We start from the raw sequence: 22,423 nt of genomic DNA, 5'->3' as shown, positions 1-22,423 counted from the left end.
TTTCAGTAGTTTTCAGTCTCACTACCTGGGATATTTTCCTCCCGCTTTCTCTTTAACCCCTCCCCGTTCCCGCCATCATCCCATCCCTCCATTATTTCCTTTTAGTCCCCCCCCCTGCTGGGAAAGTGACGCCCAGACACAAACACCCCCTTATCCTGTCGCTTTCTCTCCCTCCCTCTTCTCTCTGTCTGACCTTGTTTCAATCTTTCCAACCTTTTTTTTTTTCCTTTTTTCCCCTCTGTACTCTCTCACTCGAGTCTCCACCGGTTCTCTCTTTCATCTTCTGACCACTTCTTGGTTTCGCTCTGTCATTTTGAATTTTCTTGTATTTTTTTTTTCCCCCCCTCTTCTTTTTCATTTCCTGTATCCGACTCTGTATAATCTCGATCATTCTTGCTCCCCCTAATTTACATAACACTATCTTTTCCTGTTGCCATGATTCTCCAGCTCTTTTTTTATCCGACCTTTAAGGGAATTTGCATCGGGGACATATTTAGGGTTGCACATCCAGTCAGTGCTCATTTTTCATGGCGTTAGTCTTTGAGTAATGGTAAATAGCTTCCCCCGGTCGTTTGTCTGTTTCTTGCACTCTTTTGTTCCACAAAGCCGAAGCTTCATTGAGGAAGTTAAGCAGGCAAAAAAAAAAAAAAAAAAGGCTAATCAGCAACTTGTTTCTCTGCCTCAACTTTATCTAAATCTCTCTCTCTCTGTTGTTTTTCTCATCTGCAGCATCAGAGGGCTCAAAACAAATACAAGGTGAGACACATCATCCTGAACTCGAGTTATTTTTAGGATAAAGACCTTTATACCACGTCCAAGTGTTTGCAAATGTTTGATTATATCACGTAAACTGTAACAGGGGAAGAGTGAAAGCGTCGTGTCAGGGTCTGACCGTCGGGTATCTTCCTCCATGGGTGTTAATGTGGAGCTTCATCAGCCTCCGCTCTTCCAGGAAGTTTCTTCCACAAGAGATTTGGTTTGATTTGAGTTCAGACACATGGGCCGTGACGTCGGGGGATTTAATGTAGAACACAATCAGCGCTCCAGTTTGTCCTGAAAGCTTTTTGGATGGGAGTTTGGATCGTGGGCTCTATTTAAGCCAGTCAACTTCTTCCAACCAATTTTCAGAAAGGCCCAGAGCCCTCCCCAAACGGCTGCTCTTCATTTTCCAGCCCACTATTTATTTTAAAAAAAAGAAAAGAATCATCATATAGTGTTAATATTTTCTGTAATTTGCATCTCTTTTTCAGAAAACGTAGGTGTGCGTAGCGTTTCCTCCCAGAAGGCGGCTTCACTTCCTCTCCTGCTCGTCCTCCTGCTGTTGGGCACCTGACGCCGCCGCCGCCCTCGCCCCTGCTCTCTGTGGGATCAGGACTTGTTACTCAGACTTTTCGAGTACGCCCGTGTCGTCTGCGTCCCCGACAGAGAACGGCGCGATACGACCCGCGCGGAGCCGTTGGTGATACCCGTGCTGCCTCGTGAGTGTTTACCTGTGAAATTCCACAAAGAATCGGGCTGTTTTCACCAAAACGGGGCCGCAGTGAGTCAGGGATCGACACGCTGAATCACACTGATTCATTTCTCTCTCCTCTTTCTTTCTTTCTTTTTTTTTTTTTTGTTTACCCGACTGTTGTGTAAGTAGTAGCACAGAATCTTAGGTGGTTGTACAGCTGGACCTCGTCATCAGACTCTAATGCCAGAGAACGCAGTGTCTGTCAGGACCTGTTCCAACAGACGCGTTTCTACTTTTCCACTCCAGTTTCTTTTTAATTTCTTCTCAATGTGCTGTACTTTGTTGCTTTTTTTTTTTTTTTTTTTTTTTAAGCCTGCCTTAAGTTGGGGATGGGGTGTTTAAGGCCAAATAAACCAAGTACAGCACTACAGAGTGGCTCAGGTTGCAGGTATGTCAGTTAACGGGTGACTTTTCAAAAAAAAAAAAAAAAAAAAAAAAAGGAAATCCTGGCACGCTGTAGATGAGCAGCCACAAGTAACGGAGTAATTTTTAACTGCCTCATTTGCATCCAAGTAAGATAAATGTGTTCCACTTTAGTAACTAATTAGATTTTGGAAATAAAGGCCTTTAAAGAGGAACTGGGGAATATTGTGGAAGAGGCAGACTGGGCTGCTGCGCCCCCTGCTGGGACTAAACTGGTTGCACTGGACTGGAACCGGGCTGGCCGTGAACCCAGAACCGGGTGCCGGACGGTGATCATGGGACCCGGAGGCCGCGGTTCGTCCTTGCTGACTGGCAATTTTCAAGATTTGCTTCTGCGGCCTTTCTCTGTGCATCACAACCAGATGCAGACCAGAGAGGATCATGGGTAAACGGAGCGCTCCACTGGTTGAACCTTCTGCTGGCCTACAGTTGTGTCGCTGCACACAAGCTGTTTGCTCCATTCTTATTTTACACAATCTTAAGTTTTGCCTCATAGTTAATATATTCTGCAAATATCCAGTATATTAACTATATTCAGTACTTTCATTTTTTTTTTTTAGACATATATGTTTTTACTGCCATTATCTCACCGTTTACATGTTAAATGATTTGATGGTTTAACTTTTTTTTGTCATATGCTGATAAGAAAACATCCAGACATTGATTTAAAAAAAAAAACAATTAGTTACGTAATTTTTTCAGATTTCTAAATTTAAAATTATGGAAGACAGGAGCATGGGATTGATCGATTAAAAGAAGAATATATATTTATACTTAATTATTTCCTCACAATGCTAAAGAGACCAAATTAAGAAGAACTCTAGGTTAATTGTAAAGTTTATTCTATTAATAAAAACTGTGTTGTTAGCACTTAATATAAAATGCTGTAAATGACTCCAGTCCTGTCATTGCTTTTTTTTTTTTTTTACATTTTTTCATGTTGATTTACAAAATGGGTGACAAAATCATTATTTACAGATTTTTTTTCTTTTCTTTTTTTTTTTTTTTTGTATAATTGTGCTCAGTGATGTAGACTTTTTAAAGTTTTGTACTAGGTTGTATTTTGCGTTCCTTTCTATTTGTTTCTGCTTTCACATTTTAGTGAAGAATGTAGCTTCTTCTGTGAAGAGCCAACTGCAATCTGAGCCTTGTTTCTTTTTTTTTCTTTTTTTTTTTACATGGCGAGACGAACAAAATAAATCTGGTTGCAATTAAAGCGTTTGGAGTCGATTATTATTTATTGTTTGGATGTGTCGGCATTTTATGCAACCGCAAATCTCAGCGACGACACACACACACACACACACACACACACACATGCACGCACACCGTTTTATTTGCGGAACACACGCGTTGAGTGTAATACACAGGAGGATGGCGATAAGCAGACATCGGGGACTTGAAGTGACCTTGTGGTGTGAGAGGCCGTTGTAATGTGAGCAACCTAGTGGAATATCGAGCCGAGTTTTTATCTATGGCTCACCCCAAGCCTGATAAGACTCAGATACCCAATAGACTCCCGGTATTAATAGACCCCGGAGCGTCATTGCCAATGCATTGAGCGTAGTTATTTTCCGTCCACACAAGGCCAAGGTTGGACTCGGACCAAAAGAAGATGTTTTATGCTTTAAATATAGGAGTGTACATCCAAATAAGCTGTAAATGCATTTCCATTTATATAGGCTGTAATGCAGGATGTCATGTGAAGCTAGAAAGGCAATTTCCTGGATAATAGGGCTAATGCTCCTATTTCATGCTTTATGATCTCCTCTGATGACATGTTTGTCACTGCTGAAGCATGTTGTTGTGGAGCGGCTTTGATTCTGACCTTCATGTAGAAATCCCCAAAGCCAAACGTGTTCGTTCTTTTCCCATTGTGGTTGATGAAGTAGTGAAATCGGCAGAAAGACGGGAAAACTCGGACTGGTGTGAAAGCGGGGAAAAGGACTTTGGAGGTAGCGGCCGACCCCCAGCATCCTGAGCATCTGTTTCCTGAAGCAGCACGCCACAAGCTGTTATCTGTCTGCGTTTCATTTTTTTTAACTTTGATATCCGATATAATGAAAGAATCCAATCAAAACGAAACCTCTGGTATTTCCTGTGTTTCTGTTGCATGGCGATGTAGCAACACTGCAACTGAATCAATAACTAACTTCAGAATTCCAGTCACAAGTGGCCGTATCATGTTAATTTACAGCAATCCCACGTCAAAGTCAACTGTGAGGTATTCCTTGAGATGTCTGCGCTCATAAACAATTTCTGATCTGACAGATTTAGTTTTCAACTCTGCATCTGACAAAACATGATTCCATTTTGCATATCTGTCTCTCTCTCTCTCTCTCTCTCTAAATCACCGTGTAATTACAGTTTGTCCAATTTCAACTCTACAAATTCTGTCGTCACAAGTCACTACATTTGATCACTTCTGGGCTGAATATGTACGACACAGATTTCTCCTAATCACGTTCAGAAATACAAACTGCTGACCACCGATGGAAGTACTGGCTCGCTGTGTAATCCACACCTCTGTCGGCAGCGATTCTCCTTCAGTTTATATTTCACATCTTTCGTTCGGGACAAAGGTGAACCGAGGTGAGAGCAGGACCGCTTCAGGATTTCCCTCCTGGACAGTCCAGGTTCTTCACCACAAGTTTATTTTATTGAAGTCCAGATGTCAGAGATGCACTGCTGCCATTGTTTTTGCAAAGTGAAGCGATGCAACACTCAGCAGGTCGCGATCAGAAGCGGCGCCTCCCCCAGCCAAAGGAAGGCCTGAAGTGTGGAGAAATGACGCGGCTCCTGTTTGCTCGACGCCTTCCGCTCTCGGCTCATTGGAAAACATGCAACGATGCAAATGATTGCTTTGTGATCTTTACCGGAGATCTGTCCTTAGTTAGCTACTGAATGAAAGGAAACTATTGACTTCTGTTTCTTTTAATTGTCTCATCTCGCACGCACATAGCTACTGCAATAGGCAAGTTTTTCCAGTTCGCTTGCAGTTGTTATGTCTTGTTTTGTTTTCTCACGGCCTCTCTGCATTAAAAAATCCATCATGTGCCCATCAGTTACCCTGAGCTGGTCTTCACTGATCGGTCATCAGGGCCTTCAGTTCGATGGTGGGACTCCTTTCTCACCTCTGAACTTGTCTTAATCCATGTTTTTTTTGATGAAAAGGGGGACAAGTTGAAAAACTATTATAAAGTAGCCAGTCTGAAACTGAACATCCAGCTGTAATTTGACAAATTGACAACCTTTTTACTCAAAAATGTCTTTTTTTTTCCCTTGAATGTATGATTTTCACAGTGCAGGCTCGACACTCACACTCAGTCGTCAAATTCCTCTGATGAAAGTGGAAAGTTTCCAAGACATGTACCTGTGAAGGCGTCACTGCCGGTATAGATGCCAGTTTATAGATGGACAGGCAACCGACAGCAGAAAACATGGATCACATAAATATCTGAAAGAAGTGCTGTTAATCCATTATGTGTCACAATGAAGAAGAAAACACTTGATTTCCTCTGCAGCAGGATACAAACATCAAAATCTTTGAGTATCAAGTTGATTCATGGAGTTTCCAACCCGGGATCGTGGAATCTGTTCAGGGTCACATGAAGAATCCGCAACTGCAGAAGATGTTTACTTCTAAAAGGTCTTATTCCTGCAAAATGCTTTAAAAAAAAACTATAAATTCATGGAGAAGTGAGGCTGTTCTCGGTGGAAACGGTCAGATTGCTTTCATATTCCTCTTCTGTTCATCCACTTTGCATCATGTCACGTGGTAAAAAAAAGCTATTAACACCTCTGGTTTTCAGGATTCTCATTTGTAATGTTTTGTCACTTTTGCCAGAAACTTAGCTGGGATGCATTTTTGAAATTCACATTTGCATTTTTATTGACTTTTTTTCCCCACTTGGGGAGGAATTGTCACTTCAAGATTTTTTTTATTACTGTATTTCCATTTTTTTTTCTTCAATGAAAATACCATATTAAACAGAAGTTATTATTCCAAACCTATGTTAAAGGTTTCATTTTAATTTAATTAGATTTATGAATTCTTTTTCTGAATTTAATCCATCATCGTTCACTTGAACTACACATTTAATAGATGCAGTGAGCTGCTGAGGAGCGTGAACCCTCATTTAGTATTTTTTATCATGAGCTCACAAGCACATTAAATTTCAATTGGGTTTGCATTTTTTTTAAGCTAAATGCATGCATCAAGTGGAAACAGGAGAATCTTTGCTGAAGAAAATGCTTTGAACACTATGATACTACAATGACGCCATCTATCACATTAATTAGCACAGCTATTTGTACCTTTTTTCTGATATCCTCTTTAATTTAAGGTTGTGAACTGAGAAACACTGGTTCTGAAATAACGCCATTCAAAACAAGATCGGCCCTTTATCAGAGTGATATTGTGAAAAGTTTCACCAAGATGTGTTCATTAATGTTATTGCGGGTTGCAGCCAGTTGAGAGATTTCATGGATGCCAGAACTTAAGCTCCATGGGTCTTTCCAGCTCGCCAGTCTGTGGTTATCTTCAGTTTTCATCTCTGCGCACATCTGCCGGCGTCGGAGCGGGATTGGCTTTTGCATGAGAGGATGAGTCTGAGTCGCAGCTTGAAATCTTCTGACCGCTCAATCTCGCCGCTCTGGAGGTAAAAACGGGCCGTTTTCCCTGCGTGTCGAGCGTCTCGGGCGGGAGGAAGCCGAAGCTCTGAGCTGTGGACCTTCCGGATGTGGATGTCTGTGAGCAACAGCCAGTTAATTTACGCCTCCACTGCATGAGCTGCAGAATAGCTCTTAATAACATTAAGACGAAGAACTGCAGTGTGTTATAGTCTCTACCAATCAAAAAAAAAAAAAAGTTCTCCCTTCATCTCTTGCACATATTGCGTGTACTTTTTCAACTCTTTGTAATCAGATGCAGTGTATATTTCCCAAAGTGAATATCTGGCCCTTCATGCAGTGGAGAGTAAAAGCCTCGAGAAGCCAAATCTGTGAAGTGGCTTATAACAAGCAGACCTACTTAAATTCTTCAAAATCTGATTTACGGATATCCTCTCTTTTCATCCTGGGAGGCTTCGCTCCACTTGTTTTCAAAGAAATGCATTTAGGGGTGTTTCTGATGGCCCTCACAGCTGATCAATAGTAGTGCCACATATTTCATCACATACTGTTGGACACCACAGTCTGGGCTCAGAAACGGTCTCCTCTTCTCCGACTGAAAGGTTTGACTCTTAACACAAATGCAAAAGTTGAGTCATCCCTCTCATGCTCGAGCTTCAGAACTTTATTTACTAGCGAGACATTAAGAAACGTCAGCTGACTGATTGTCTTCGAACCTTTTGGAAACACGGCCATAAAGGCAATTAACTGCTAAATAACAGTCACAGAAAAGCTAGGTCTGTAAACCAGGACAATTCTGCAGCTAATCTTCACACCTGTTGGACATCAAGGCAAAGCAAAGTTTCCAAACTGACTGTAAAGAACCTGCAGGGAGGTTTGCGTGACAGACGGGCGGCGGCGCATTGTGCAGCACAGACACACACAAACCGACACCAGGCGCAGGAGGAAACGTTGCTCCTCGACCTCGTCGTAAAACGTTAACATTTGAAGCCTGAAAAACAACATCTGGATAAACTAGTTCTTTTTAGAAACATGTGCTGGGAACAGATTAAGTTTGCTTTCTTTTTTTTTTTTCTCCAAAAATGTTCGGAGAAAAAAAACTGAGCCACGTTTTAGGGAAGATACAGTTTGCCACCTGTTAGGCTGAAGGGATAGATGCTCTGCTTTGTGAAAAAGAAAAAACGGTACGGAGGAAAAGATTGATTCTGCTAAATATGAGCAAATGTTTGCTGTAAATGTCATGCTGTATCAAGATATGGAAACTGGAGAGAGAAGGAAGAGGACCAAGCAATGAAGCCAGATGACAGAGGGAACATTCAGAAGTGCAGGGGTGAAGGTCGCTATTGGCTCCATCCATCCTCCGCCCCCTCTTGCCCTCTCCTGGGTCACCTGCTGTATTCAGGATTTATCTATAGATCTTAAACATGTTGTAAAAGAAAAACTGAAATCTATCTCAAAACCTAAAAGTTCTGTGTTGCTCTAAATGAAGGATAAAATCAGTGGTATGGTTTAAAAAAAAAAAAAGTACTTTCATAAGTATGAAGCATAAAACGCTGCAGGGGCTCCAGCTTCCCGCAGTTTTACACAAAGAGGAAAATCAGCAGCAGTCAAACAAAGAAAATCTCTGTGTTCCTTGAGTCATTTTTGAAACTCACTCTGTCGATGTGTGTATGTACATATATATGCATGAACTGTAACATTTCAACGCGTCAGAAAGCTAATTACTGAACTCTGTAATGGTGACAGCTGCCGGTTCAGCTGCTACTGGCTAGACACTGGCAATAACTTACTGTTTTCTCAACTCTTCTCTAACATTTATCATATCACAGATTCAAGAACTCAAAAAAGCCCCAACAAGCCACTAATTTGGTATAAATGGGTCTATTGAAATCACACCTTTGCATTTACAGACTCATTACTGAGCACACCCTAACACCCTACAGCTTCACCTGCGATCTGGTGTCTGTCGAAGAACAGAACCTCCACGGCTCCTGGCGAGTATCATGTGTTGGTCTGTGCTCTTTGTGTCTCATTCTTTGTGTCGTTAAAGCTCTGAGAAATATTAATAATTTTGGAGCCATGATGAATACGTGTGCTTTTTAATCTTCGACTTATGAATGATGCCGGCCGAGGGCTTTTATTCAGGCGAGCTGAAAGCCGGTTGTTTGTTCTAAATCAAGTCTAAAATAACCAGGTCGGCTCGTGACGCACTCTTTCACATCTCTTACATGTGTCAGGTAGCCGGCTACAGTGTAATTATCTCTGCCATATGCTCACAAAGGAGGTACTTTCAGTCTGTCACACAAACGGGGACAAATGCGGTCGAACCAGATTGTCACAAAAGAAGAAAAACAACATGTGAGCGGTGTTGGTGTAAAGATCAAGTCACAGACGGCTTGTGCACACAGAGTCACGAGGAAAACAGGTTCAACGGTGATTACAGTGAAAAATATGACCAAGAAGTACTTCGTCTGTGAAACAGTATCTACAGATCGAGATAAGACAAGCGCAGGTCACAGCAAGGAGGCAAATAATGATTGTTTTTCCACTGAATTATCAATTAATGTGACATATTTCTGTGAAAAAAGAAAGTAGGAGACTCGTCTTCACCCGATCAGGATACTTTATGGAGCAAGAAGTCAAATTTTCTTCCTTAATCCTCTCGATTGATAATGCTAGGTTACTGACCGTCACAAAAAACATGGTTGAAGAGGTTTTATTGAGCTCATGTGAAACCTCTGGGTCTTTGGGGGGACGTTGTGCACAAGTCATAAGCACCGTTCAGATAAATCCAGTGACTGCAGTTTGTCCATTTTCAAAAATACACTCAGTGCGGACTGAGAGTCACATTCAAGGTCCTTCTTTTTAAACAGATAACACATGATAACAGAGGACAGTGGGACTCATAGTGTACCCGGCGTGTGGGAAGGGATTGCATAACCTTTTAGAAAATCTATTGTTATGAATGCTTGGAAAGTCTAGTTTAAAACTTTCCAACGGATAATAATGTTCAAACAAGTTGCTACCACAAATGTCAACGTAACCAAAGATTTGAGTCAATATTTAATTGACTCTTCTTCAAATCTTCCAGTCAGTGCCGTAAAAAGTTATCATGATCATGATGCACATATAAAAAGGTTTGGCAGACACCTGTGTGTCAGATTTACACCTAAATCTCATGAAGAAATCAAGAAATCACAACTGCCACAATATCTACCTGGTTGTCTGTGGCTGCTTCACAAGAGCCGGACGGCGTGAAGTCAATTATTTCCCAAATGTGCTCTTTGGAGAAACCTGCTGAATGGAAAATTGCTATTTATGCACCTACATGCTCAAATGAATGGAAAACAAAGGCTCCTATTTCTCTGTATCTGGTGCTGTGGGAAGATTAAAATGTTTTCAGGTAAAGCGGGCGCTCTAATCAGGACAGACGATCATGGGCAATTCAGAGTCACCATTTACCTCATATAGACATGTGTTTGACCTTTGGGAGAAAAGTGGAACAGCTGGAGAATAAGGATGCAGAGAGGTTACTGTGTACCACACTGAGGATTTTCAGAATGTTTGCAAAAAAAAAAAAAAACTCTTCTAATCTACAAAAAGCAAGAATCTTCTGGCTGACACTTTCCAAACTTAAACATCTCTCGTCTCCACGTTTAACTGGAGCGCAGGCGAGCTCCAGTCGCGTCCAGCCGAGCAGAATTTCTCTCATCGCCTCTCGCCGCGCCGGCTGCCGCTTCACACGCTCCGGCCCTTTACATTAAAGCCGCTCCGCCGTGTGAAAGGCGTTTCTGAATGCGTCCCGCGTGTGCGGACGGGAGCAGGGGGTCGCGGCTGTGTGTACCAGACTGAGAGCTGTGACCAAGTTGGGATTATGGGAAGTGGCTTTTTATTCGAACGCGCCAAGACCTGGCAAAAATGAGCCGAGTCAGTCACACTCCGCATGGCAACAAGCAAAACAGCCCCTTCTCGTCCCTCCCTTCCTTTCTTTTCCTCTCACTTTCATCCACTTCTAATGTCTGACGCTTTGATACTGAACATCCTATTTCCCGTGTTCTGGTCGGCTGGCTTTACATGCAGATGGGCTGGTGATTTGCATAAACTCAAAGGTCTCTCTTCTCTCCTGATGCTTTCTGACAACGGAGTGTCTATTCATCCTCCGTGTTAAGCATCCCTCTGAGGACTTTGCCTGAATTGCTGTCTCATGGTGCTTCAAGTCTCGTTTTACACCGCAGGAAGTGCTGAGGAATTGGATTAAGAGCAGATTCCTTCAGAGGGAAGCATCACAGGCAGACGCGCGTCCGAGTATCTGATGGATGGTTCGCCGAGATATCAAAGCCTGTCACATACTTTTGCGGGGAAGCGTGATTTTAAGTCGTGCTGAGTCCATATCACAAACAGCGTTCGCTCTGTGGACTCTGTTAAAAGTCACTCTCAGCTGGGGGGCACAGAGAGGAACACTGGAGTGTATTGAGAGAGCGACGAGATGAGCTTCTCATCCTCGCATCGCCTTAAGTGGCTGCTCTGATCATACATCCGCCGGCCGTCCTGAAGTCTGCCTTTGGGGAGCAATCCAGGTTTAAATACGCACAGGAGGGGTTAAAAAAGCCACTTTCCCTGACTGCTTGTTCCACATCATCTCAGATGACACAAAAGTTTTGCTGCATCAGAATTTTGAGAATGTTTTTGTTGCAGTTTTGTGGATTTTAAACACACTTCCGAGCCTCTGCAGCCGCCGTCCATGTCCTCTGTCCATCTAACTCTTCTGGGCCAGACGGAAAACAGTCGTTTTGAAATTCATAGGAGATACTGACCAAAAATCCAGAGTCAGAAAACACAGGAAAGGCAGTGAGGGAGACGTGCGACTGGAGGAGACAGTGGTGAAAGCAAACATGAGAGATGAAACAGGTGCAGCGAGAACGACGGAGCGACAGCTGAAAGAGGATGAGGACGAAGCTGAGAAACGATCGAATAAACAGTCCGGCTGTGAAACACTTCAGAAACGTATCAAGCAAATGTCAAATATAATTTGGATCCCCGTCCCTGTGGTGGAGGAAGAACTTCTCCACTTCGAAATATCAGAGTGACAAAGGAAAGTCACTCCATTTCAAAGAACATCCTGAACTTACAACGTTTTTTTATTTTACCTTTCAAATAACAAGATTCACAGATGAGCAGTTTCACTTAGTGGCCACCTGAGAGGTGTTCGGATCACCTCAAAATATCATGGCTTTCATGTTATTTTTTTTATACAATGTTTGAATATTGACATTAGAATAGAAATGAAAAAAAAAAGCGTTTTACAAACAAACTGACATTTTCTGCTCAGTTTTCTTCTCTTCTTAGCGTCCTTTATGTCTTAATAATGTTAACTCTTTAACATTTAACCATATTTAGTAACTTTAATGGATGCAATTCATATTTATACACAAAAATCAGGGAGAAGCAGGAATCTGTAGCTAATTTATGTAAGAAATTGGTAGAAGTTTTTACCAGCATTCACTCGTATATGCCTCTCGTTCTTTCAGATGCATCATTAAGAATTACATTTTAAAAACTGTGATTCTGTCCAGTTATGTAAACATCCGCTGATGTTATTTGTGTGTTTTCTGATACCCTTACTTCATGTCAGGGTTGTTTTGTTTTATGTGCCTTATCAGCATGATTTTCATTCAGCACTACATTTATAAAGATAGATGTTTGCTAAGTTAAATAAATTAAATTTTCAAGAATGTCTTAAGTTGACATCACTTTTATTCATCATTTCTCAAGAAGTTAAACAACTTGGTGACTATTGGTTAATTATTTATGAAGTTATGGACAGAAATGTGATTCAGAGAGAGTGGAGTGGTTCTTTTTCCTTTTAATTTATGGGAATGAATGACAGTGAGCAAGTAATAATAGCAATAGTAGCAGTAGTGGTAATAATAGTCATAACAGTAATAAGCACACTTGCTGAAGACTATTATTTGGTTAAAATGCTAAAGGTAACTTGTCAAATTTACACTGTTAAATGATTGTAGTAATAATGTAATTCTTATCCAGGAAAAAGAGAAATAGCATTACAGTTGAAGCACATCACAACTGTACATAAACACTGTCAAATTTCAGCAGTGACTTCTGGATCAGGCCCTGGATGGTCTGTAGGTGGAGGTCACTCCAGGTGTATCAGACACTGGGGAAATGCCGCACCGATAAACACAAACTGGGCTTAATTAAAAGTCATAACTCTCACTGGGCTATATATAACCTGCGAGAAAAAGAAGAAGAGGAAAAGTTGGAGTCATATGCCCACCACTGGGACACTGTATGCCTGTAACATCATTTTCCCTCCACACAAATGTAATTCCAGACAATGTCCCGGTGTGTTTATCGCAGCACCAAAACACACACCATCACATTTCTGCAGTGATTATGAAGCCTCTGTTCATCGCCTCTTTTATTACTGTTATTATTAATAAATCAGGCGGGCCGTGAAGCCCGGGCCGATAAGGCAGGTGGTGTGAGGGGGGGGGGGGGGGGGGGTGGGGGGGGTGCGGGCGGCCTCGGAGAGGTAATTGCTGGTGTAACAGTGTGTGCAGCCCCGCGGTGGCCTCGTAAGCGACCCGCTTTATTAGATCGGCCGGGATCGATCCGCGCTGCGCCGCGCGGACTAATCTCCAGGAGGGGGGGGGGGGGGGGGGGGGGGGGGGGGGGGGGGGGGGGGGGGGGGGGGGGGGGGCGGATCGATGGGCCTGGATTCAATCATGTCTGGAAACGGAGAAGGTAATTTATTGTAATCACTGGCGCTAAATGGAAAACGTGAGAACAACGCGCCCGTGAGGTCCGCGAGGAGAACTGCAGCGGCGGGAGCGCGCGAGGAGGAGACGCTCCGGTGAGCAGCGGCGGGAAGGGGGGGGCTGCTGTTCACCCCGGGGGGGGGGGCATCCAGAGCCAAAACTGCTCAGATAATACACAGTATATAACAAGATTTCTTATTTAAATTGACATTTACTTGTGTATCTTTCCACACTTTGGCGGAAGTAAACAGATAAATTCAAATAATTTACTTCCACAGATTCTGAGAGGAAAACAAGTTTTAAAAAAATACAGTTATTGATACAGTAATCCTGTTTAAAGGTTGAAATAAAAGTGTTCATTGGATATGAAGTCCCTCAGTCATCAGTGTGGGTCCCCTTGGGCACGACCTTTGACCCTGCTGCTCCCTGGGCACCTCACCAAAGCATCCCACTGCTCCAAGTATGTATCATTAATTATGAATAGGATGGGTTTAATACAGTGAATTTTCTTTATTTCTGTTGGATTTCAAAAGTGCATGACTGCAATAGTATGTTTTAGATGAGACAATTTACGATTCAGGTTGTATCATAGTTTTGAGTCAGAAGTGGATATGGGCCGGAGGTGAGAGCATGGTACTTTTCCTCCAGCAGCTCCTGCTTCCAGTATGATCCATGTTGAGATGGGTTAAAAGTGCAAAAATTACTTCATCCCATTTTGGATCAATAGAAGTGACTTGACTTCTGTTTTTTTAAGAATGTACTGAAGAGAAAGTAAAGGTGTCTGTTTTCAAGTGTAATGAATAAAAAGGTAATTTATTTGATTTATTACTTCAGAAAATAGTTTTCCTAAATGACAGAATTCAAGTAAAACTTCTTTTAACGTAGGATTCTCAAATGAAAAATAAGAAATCTCATATTTTAGAATAAATCAACATAAACATCCATTGCTGGAACTCTTCCCTCCACAGTTGAGATCTTCTGCTTTGTGCACAAACTAGTCTGTTCCCTCAAAACAAAACAAAATCTGTACCACGAGAATAAATTATGCTTCTGAAACAAACAACTGTACTAAAAAAGTCATGCTGGACGAGTGATTGCTGAGTTACAGAGGCTCAGTGAGCGTCACAATAAATGCTGCATCAGTCGAGTTCTTCTACTTTTTCTCTGACAGTGATGGCTATTTTTTTTTTTAATCATCTTTTAAAGAGAGGAAGTAAACCTTCTGGAATACAGGTATAACACACCAAGCATTGACTTACACTCGTTTTCGCTTGTTTCATCGTTTCTCAGACACCTCGGTCAGAGGGCTCCAGTGACTCGGGGGACGAGCTTCACCGGTCCGTCCCTGCTGGTGCAGAGTGAACTGTGTCCTCACCTGTGCAATTCTCCAGATCCTTTTGTTTTTTTCTTTTCTTTTTTTTGATAAAGGCATCCTTCCTGGGTTGTGTTAGAAAGAAAAACAAATGGGTTCATGAAGAAAAGATAAGAGGGGAGCTCCAGTGAATGCCCTGCAGATTATAAGACCACACTTACAGTAACATAACATAAAAAATGGAAGAAAAAAAAAACAGCACAATGATGTTTTATTCAGCAGTCCAGAGAGCTGTTACAGTAACACACACAGAGAGACACACACACACACACGCCTTTGTAGCAGGCTCACTATGCAGTCAGAAATCTCGATTCTTCAGCCAACATAAACAAGAAGACTAAAAAAATCTCTCAGTTCTGTGTGAAATGTGTGCAAAATGTGAATCGGATATTTTTGTTTAAAAAAATAAGGCTTTGGAAGCGACCGGTGACACGAGCAGAAACATCAAGCTCGAGAGGTTCGCTCCTCTTCTTCGTTCTCCAGGAGGTAAGCTGGCTTGTATCGGGTGACCCCCCGCTCATCCACCGTCTTCAGGGACGCGTTTCGACAGGTGTTGTCCATACTTCCCAGTGAAGTGTACCTGCAGGCCGACGGACACATCCTAAATGAACAGTTCTGCTTTTTCCTTCTATAAGAATAAAGAAATGAAACTAAAATTGAAAGAGAGGATGTGCAGGTAAGGTTCTCACCCTTTGTCATAGAGAATACAGTAGGGAACGTATAACGTCCTCAGGAACGACCAGATGTCGTGATACGTCCAGTCCTGTGGAGCCAAACCGGTTTGTGATTTACTGGCTTCAGTTTACAGTAACTCGATATGATGCAGGCACGTTTAGAAACAGTGTTTATACACACAATTGCAAATGCAACATGAAAAGTATCACAGTGGGAGAGGTTTCTGAATCTTCTGGAATTTTTCAGAGCTAAAAACTGGGTCAGAGAAACCAAAATGTGACGTTATGCTGAAGCTCTACAATGGATGCAAGATCTTAGTTTAACAGAAAAAATCAAGAACTTTTTTTTTAAATTTTTCTATGAATGTCTGTGTCATAAACTAACAACAACCTTCACTGAAAAGTGCCTTTTTTTTTCCTTTAAAAGACTCACAGATCCTTCAGTGTGTTTCTTCACTGTTGCAACACGGCGGCATTACCAGAGGCTTCCAGTTTGGACATGTTTTGATTTTTATCTTAGATGAAGTTGTGTACCAAATGTGAATATTAGAGATTTGGTTACTAGGAAACAAGAGTTGGTTCATTCGTTCAGATTTGGCCGAGGCAGAGACCCTCCTGGTAAAATAAATTCCCTGGCTGTGTCTGAAGCGAGAAGATTTTTCACTGGCTGGACAATCAGCAAATGTGGAAAGAAAATTATTAGGTTTAAAATTTTGACATAATCTCAATGAATCCCGAAGGTTTCTGCTTTTAGAAGTAAATGCTGATTTCATGCCTCAATTTGGTGATTTTTGACCACAGTTTGCACACTGTGGAAATCAGGACTGTGATACAGCAGCAGATTCCCAGTTTATTAAAAATTCAGATTTCCCAGAGAGGTTGAAACTGAATAAAAACACGACGACGTGATGAAGCTGTGGATGTTATTCCAGAGTGAGTCTCACCAGCAGCGGGTTGACCCTCATGTAGTCCGGCCAGCCCGGGTCGGTGGGACACATGGCGGTGAGGGTGTGTGAGTACGGGTCGCTCCTCCTGGTCCCCATCAGGACGGCTTTCAGCTCTGGCCTCCTCTCCTGCACCTCGCTCAGGGCCTGCCGGATGCTGCCCTCCACGGAGATCAGCTCCAGGTCGTACCTTTTCAAAACACGTTGCCAAAAAGTAAAACACCAAGTTAAACTAATAAAACTCTCATCTCTCTCCTTCCTAGAATGATGGCTCACCTTTTTATCGTGTCCTGGAGGAACCTCTCCATTTCTGGGAACGGCGAGACGATCCGGATGTACAGAGCCTTCAGCTTGTCTTTGCCATCTGGATGCCGACTGAGGGCGGGAAGGAGACAGAATTGGGACGTCATTAAAAACAGATAAATAACAGGGGCACAGAGAAGGATTAGACAAAACGTTATAATCTCCCACAATCTGCTCACTGCAGGTCCAGAACGCCCCAAAACTCACTCCGTCTTGTGTGAAATGTTTCTCAGTCTAGTTGCTGTCCTCAGACACACTCCATCCCACTTACTTCTTGCTGAGCTATGTCACACCCCACTGTGCACAAATGCTATCATTACGTTTTTAATTTGGGAATCTCCTTCCCCCCCTCTCGCGTCTCCGAGGTCATTTGTTTTGCCCCGATTAAAACGACTCCACATCTTCGCCCCCCCCCCCCTCCGGTCACCGTCTCAGCGCGGCGTAGTAGAGATGGAGCAGCGCCGTGCAGTCCTTCCCTCCGTTGAAGCCGACGCAGATTTCGTCGGTCGAATACCGCTCCAGCGCGGCCTCGATCGTTTTCAGCGCGGACAGGACTTTCTCGCTCAGTGCTGTGCCTGTTAGAAAATAAAATACCCACAGAAAGATGTAGTAAAAAAATTTTGTTGGCTATCGTAAAGACGATGATATTTGTAATTTCAAATATGTTTCTCTTTTATTACTTGTCGAAGCTTTAATCTCCAGTCCATCTCACGCTCTTTTTTTTTTATCATCCACTACAATTTTACAGCCATAATTACTTTAATATTTTACTTCATAATTGGTCCCAATGCCCGTGTAAAGCCTGAGTCTTCCCAGCGTGATTTACTTCAGGTTGACACACTTAAACTCGTCTCCCCTTCCCTCACCGCTGTTGGCCAGTGTGTACACTTCGGCGGTGGCGATGGACACCGGGTCTGTGACCAGCGGCACCACGCTCCCCCTGGGCAGCTTCTCCAGCAGGTGGGCTCGAGCGCCGTCCACCTTCTCCTGGCTGTCGGAGTCCAGGACCAGCCGGACTCTGTGGTAGTTGCTCAGCCAGTCGGGGTACGAGCCCAGCGCCACCTTCCGGCCCCAGCCGGCCTGGAGCTTGGTCAGGACGGGGGCGATCTCCGCCTCGTCCGCATCCACGAACACCTGAGAGGAGTGACCTTCGATCAGCTTCCCTGCGCTCATTGTACGAGGCTGCACTCAGGGTGGTGGTCTCTACCTCTCGGGTGTGAAAGGTGGTCCCTGAGCCGGCAAACAGGTGCTCCAGCGAGTTGAAGGCCCGCTCCAACAAGGACGGAATCCCGGGGAAGATGTACACGTTGTGTACGCTCACCTAAGAGAGAGTTGAAGCAACATTCAGTTAGTGCAAAAATGTGCACTTCTTACTCTTTTAACCCTATTTTGTCTTTCTGCTGTTTGAAAACCAACAACCTCTTTAAAACAGAACACAGTGAAACTGTCAATTTCACCATAATATGAACCATTTAAAAGGGTATAATTAATGAGATGCAGTATTTTGCTAAGACTGATTTTATTAGTGCCGAAGGCAATAAATTTACCTAAAAGTTATGAAATTGGTATTATTCTTCTCATCTAAATAAAAAAAAGATGGTGTTTGTTGATTGTTCTTTTAATGACTCATCTGAATGGACAGGCGTCTGGATGAGTTGTGCATCTCAGCCTGGAGAACTTTCAGAAACATTACCCAAATATAGAAGTTTGTAATGAAAATGTCAATGTGTAATGATTTCAGAAAATAACAAGATAAAAGCGCAAATGGTTTTCACGTCTGGTGTCTGAAAATGCTCAGTATAATTATTTTCTCCCATTGTTACGACTTTCTTTTCAATCCTGCACTGTGTGATTGTTGATACTGCTATTTGTATTGGAGAATAATCCAACCCCCACATTTCTGGTGATGGTTTTCATTTTGCCTCGCTATTGTCCCTCCAGTTTTCATCAGCAGCAGAAGCAGACCTCCACTCACACCGTGTTTGTCTCGTCTCATACATTTGCCCTCTGTCCGTATATTATTACACATATTTGACAGTTTTCCATTTATATAAAAAAATCACCAACGATAATCACTGGTATAAATGATAGTTTTGAGATGTGAAGTTGTTTTACTGTTTATCAGTTCATCACAGTGTGTAAAATCCAGCCTGTGCTGCCTGAGTTCACTCACCAGAGGGTAGCGGAGAGTTTGCCCGGTCTGAGGGTCGACTCCATAGTTGAGCTTGGCAGAGCGAGGCACCATGGCCAGCTTCATGGCAGCGCTGTCTTTGTCCACGACCCCGAAAAACTCCTCAACCAGGCGGGAGAGCTCGGGGTGGGGATGCACCTCTTCCTGGAACGCCATGGCGATGCTCTCGAAGGTGACGTCGTCGTGGGTGGGCCCGATGCCGCCGGAGGTGAGGAGGTGTGTGTACTGGGGAGCGAGGAGGGCGACCTCTTTGGCGATGATCTCCTGGACGTCTGGTATGACGGTCACGCGCCGCACCGACACCCCGAGTTTCCTCAGCGCCCGTGTGAGAAAGGCGCTGTTGGTGTCCACAGTGTGACCCTGGAAGAGAGGCGCAGTTCCTCCACCTTCAGTTCAACTTCAAATTCAAGGATCGCCGAGGTCTCACTTGATTCAATTCAAGGACCGTGGACGTTTTCTGAGGGTGAAACATGACACTGGACAGCAGCAAAGACTTTATGTTTAAATCATGATCGCATCAAGTCAAGTTATACTAGCAAACTTGTCCTTTCAAAATTGAGCACGGTTGCCACATCAAATAACCATCGCAAGGTTTTCCTGGGGTTATGAGACGTTGATCCAAGCTTGGATACGGTTCCAACGAAGTCAAGGCTTACTGATGAGAGCTTATATGTTAATACACTTAAATGTATTCAAGCCCATGGATTTGTCAGGAAAAAAAAAAATAGCATGGCTCTATTTTGATTCTCTCAATTCTGCAAACTCTCAAGGATTTTCAGTGGGGGGACTGTCAATCACACAGAGATTAAAATTCACACAAGAAATGTGTCATTCAGCACTGAATCACCTTGAGAATCTCATCTCCGATGATGAGGATGGCTGCAGTGGGGGCATCCCCGTTGGCTGCGATGGACGGACTGGAGCCCGGCTGATCTGTGGACATGGCTGCTCTGCTGAGATGAGCTGCCACTCTCCTCACACGCACCACCGCTCTACTCAGCGTAGGGAGGGAAAAGCTGGGGAAACCAAAAAACAGTACATCTGTTCAGGGCACACTTCCAGCAGCAAGAATCAACAAATTCAGAAATCTTACTTGTCAACATTAACTCTTAGAGAATGCATTCAAACACAAAATAAAAGAATATAAGCCATGCAGCATAGGTCAAATCTCATGTTTATTTCCATTTTTATTATTTGTTCATTCCTGCAAGGAAAAGTAAAGAAATCATTCTTACATCAACATGAATCTACATGGAGCATCCCAAACGTTTTATAACAGCTCAGGTCCTCTCCTTCATAGCTTGTCTTCTACCAGGAAATATCTTGAAATAGACACATGAATAAGCAGAGCAGAGAAACAGAGGAGGAGAAACTGTGAATAGGCACGAGCTACGTTCCTGTACACACCACACAGTTCATCTTCTACTTCATCAGTTTCTCATGATACAAATTTATGTAAAGGATTGGGAGGAGATGTTGAAAATTGTTTATTTATTACACCTGACAAGGATTAATAGTGACTTTATAACACAGGATTTAAAGTTTATCACCTGTATATATGCTCCACAAATGCAAACAAGCTGTGATTGAAACTGGGAGACTGTTAAATGGTTGCACAGAGGTTAGCGGTGTCACCTTAGAATATATTGGCATTTTCTCCCTGTGCTGATTTCCAGCTTCCTCCCACAATCCAAAAAGATGCTTATCAATCAGTGACTTTGGATGGGCTGTTAATGTAAACAGCTGCAAGGTTGGATGATTGCGTGTCTCTTTGTTTTAGTCCTGTGTCGGGGTGGTGACCTGTGCACGCTGTATTCTGCCTGTCACTCGATGTCTGCCACCCTCATCTGGATAACACAGCTATGGAAGATGGATGAAGGACTGGCTTGTTGAATAGTTGTATGAAGCGGATGCCTAACACGTTTTCCCCTCCTCTACAGCAAGCAAGCACACTGCAGTCTTTAAATAACCTTACACAAATTGACAGCATTGATCAATGGAAAAATAACTATATAAATGATTAAATGATAGGTGTCAGCAAAGATCAGTGCTCAAAAGGTAACAGGACAGTGTGGGCTGTTTGATCTGTAACATTTCCACATTAAAGGTGGGCCAGGAAATACAGGATGGTACATAGTATCAAGGGAAAGAAACAGACAAGGTGGCAATTATACCATATTTGTAATCACAGGAAGTTGTATATGTATGAGTCAGCAAATAGGCAAATGCAATAGCCACAGTATTACATGGGAATTTTACAGATTATTTATTTGCACTGAGTCAAACAACTAAGTATCTCTGAGTGAGGTTACTCTTTGTGTTTGACTCAGCCAAAGCAAAGTAACGCAGCAATAGTTTGCTTGATAGTTGATGTGGAGCTGAAACATAGATCTCAGAAGCGAGCAACTACAAGCAAGAACAAGGAGATTTTGTAGAGACAGTATTGAAATATCGATAATATCTGATCTAGACACAGAATCAGGCTTCAGACAGAACCACAGCAGTAGTTGATGTAACCTATACACCACGTTGTGCCTGCATTGTGCAACTGTAGACTACGTTGGTCATCGTGACAGGATGAAATTGCAAGGGTGCATTCATTCGTCGCCGTGATATGACACACCTCGGAGATACACAATTAATCTTCAACAAAAAAAGAGATATGCGATACGTCTCCTTGGTGGTTGCTGAACTCACTGTGAGGGCACAGGCATCTGCAAAGAAGTACGTCAAAATGCAAGGCTAACTTAACGCTACACGTGATTTACAATATTCGGAGATCTTCTTTCAACTGGAAAATGCTGCGCAGAAGACTACAAACGTAATATATAGTTGATTTTGACGACTAAACTCGTCAAAATCAAGGCAACTTACTACTGAGTCGCTTATGTCCCCGTTACGTATCCTGCCATCGGGACAAGACGTCACACCTCACAGCCGTCCAATCGTGTTCCTCCATTGAGCGCGACAGCCAATCATATTTAGGGAGGTGGGAACTAGCTTGTATGTACACGGAAGTGACTAAACGCGATCGCAAACAAATGAAACTAAAATAACAAACCTCTCGTGAAGGAAAATATATTACTTTTCCGAAAGACACGATAAATAATATCCTAGGCGTAAAACATTACTGATTTTCAATATGCCAGCTTTCCGTTCCGCTAATCGGAAACAAGCAGACCTCCGTAGATGCATAAGGAGCGGTTTTTCTTCTGTCTGGATGGTGTGGGAGCTCAGTTAACTCGTCTGCCCCCGCCGGCCGGAGGAGAGAACTACAACGAGCCCACTCTCCCCTGTTGATGTTACTTTCTTGTCCTGTGGGTGGAGCATGATAAATCCGTGTGGGTTTTCTCTAAAATACTGCACCTAAAATGAAGATGGAATTATCATCCACAAAATATTATAGGCTGGAAATGCTCTTTTAGTTTGGTTAACGATGTGAATGAATGTAAACACACATTACAGTACATGTTCAATAATATCAAATCAAAACGTTTATGTGTTGATATGATACTTTGCTGATGATGATACAGATCAGTAATAAAAAAGAATAGAATTACGAATACAAACGTTTGTTACACCATAAAGTATG

At 42.8% G+C, this 22,423-nt stretch overlaps 2 protein-coding genes across 4 annotated transcripts in view; one reads left to right on the top strand and one right to left on the bottom strand.

The window, feature by feature from the left end:
- Positions 1 to 1,995, top strand: part of efna4 (ephrin A4) — a 33,840-nt gene extending 31,845 nt beyond the window's left edge. Inside the window, exons 4-5 of the mRNA XM_030103018.1 lie at positions 730 to 756; positions 1,251 to 1,995. Of these exons, the coding sequence (XP_029958878.1) occupies positions 730 to 756; positions 1,251 to 1,333 (110 nt within the window). The 3' untranslated portion in view covers positions 1,334 to 1,995. The remainder of the gene's footprint in view (positions 1 to 729; positions 757 to 1,250) is intronic.
- A 12,928-nt stretch (positions 1,996 to 14,923) lies between these two features.
- flad1 (flavin adenine dinucleotide synthetase 1) lies at positions 14,924 to 21,994 on the bottom strand. Of its 3 annotated transcripts, none has more exons than XM_030103667.1 (11): positions 21,706 to 21,994; positions 20,067 to 20,153; positions 19,679 to 19,847; positions 18,814 to 19,191; positions 17,848 to 17,961; positions 17,507 to 17,774; positions 17,068 to 17,215; positions 16,614 to 16,712; positions 16,338 to 16,527; positions 15,409 to 15,482; positions 14,924 to 15,299 (listed from the first exon to the last, which is right to left on the bottom strand). In XM_030103667.1, the coding sequence occupies exons 2-11, from the start codon at positions 20,072 to 20,074 to the stop codon at positions 15,164 to 15,166; spliced, it is 1,584 nt and encodes a 527-aa protein (XP_029959527.1). In that variant the 5' UTR covers positions 20,075 to 20,153; positions 21,706 to 21,994; the 3' UTR covers positions 14,924 to 15,163. The 3 variants fall into 3 exon arrangements, with proteins under 3 accessions (XP_029959527.1, XP_029959528.1, XP_029959529.1); XM_030103668.1 differs by lacking the exon at positions 21,706 to 21,994 and adding an exon at positions 21,529 to 21,574; XM_030103669.1 differs by lacking the exon at positions 20,067 to 20,153.
- Between the last annotated feature and the right edge of the window lie 429 nt (positions 21,995 to 22,423).

Source organism: Salarias fasciatus, chromosome 11 (assembly GCF_902148845.1).
Source record: "Salarias fasciatus chromosome 11, fSalaFa1.1, whole genome shotgun sequence".
In the NCBI taxonomy this organism is placed as follows: Eukaryota; Metazoa; Chordata; class Actinopteri; order Blenniiformes; family Blenniidae; genus Salarias; species Salarias fasciatus.
The sequence above is the reverse complement of the archived record's forward strand: the minus strand, read 5'-3'. Positions and strand labels throughout refer to the sequence as shown.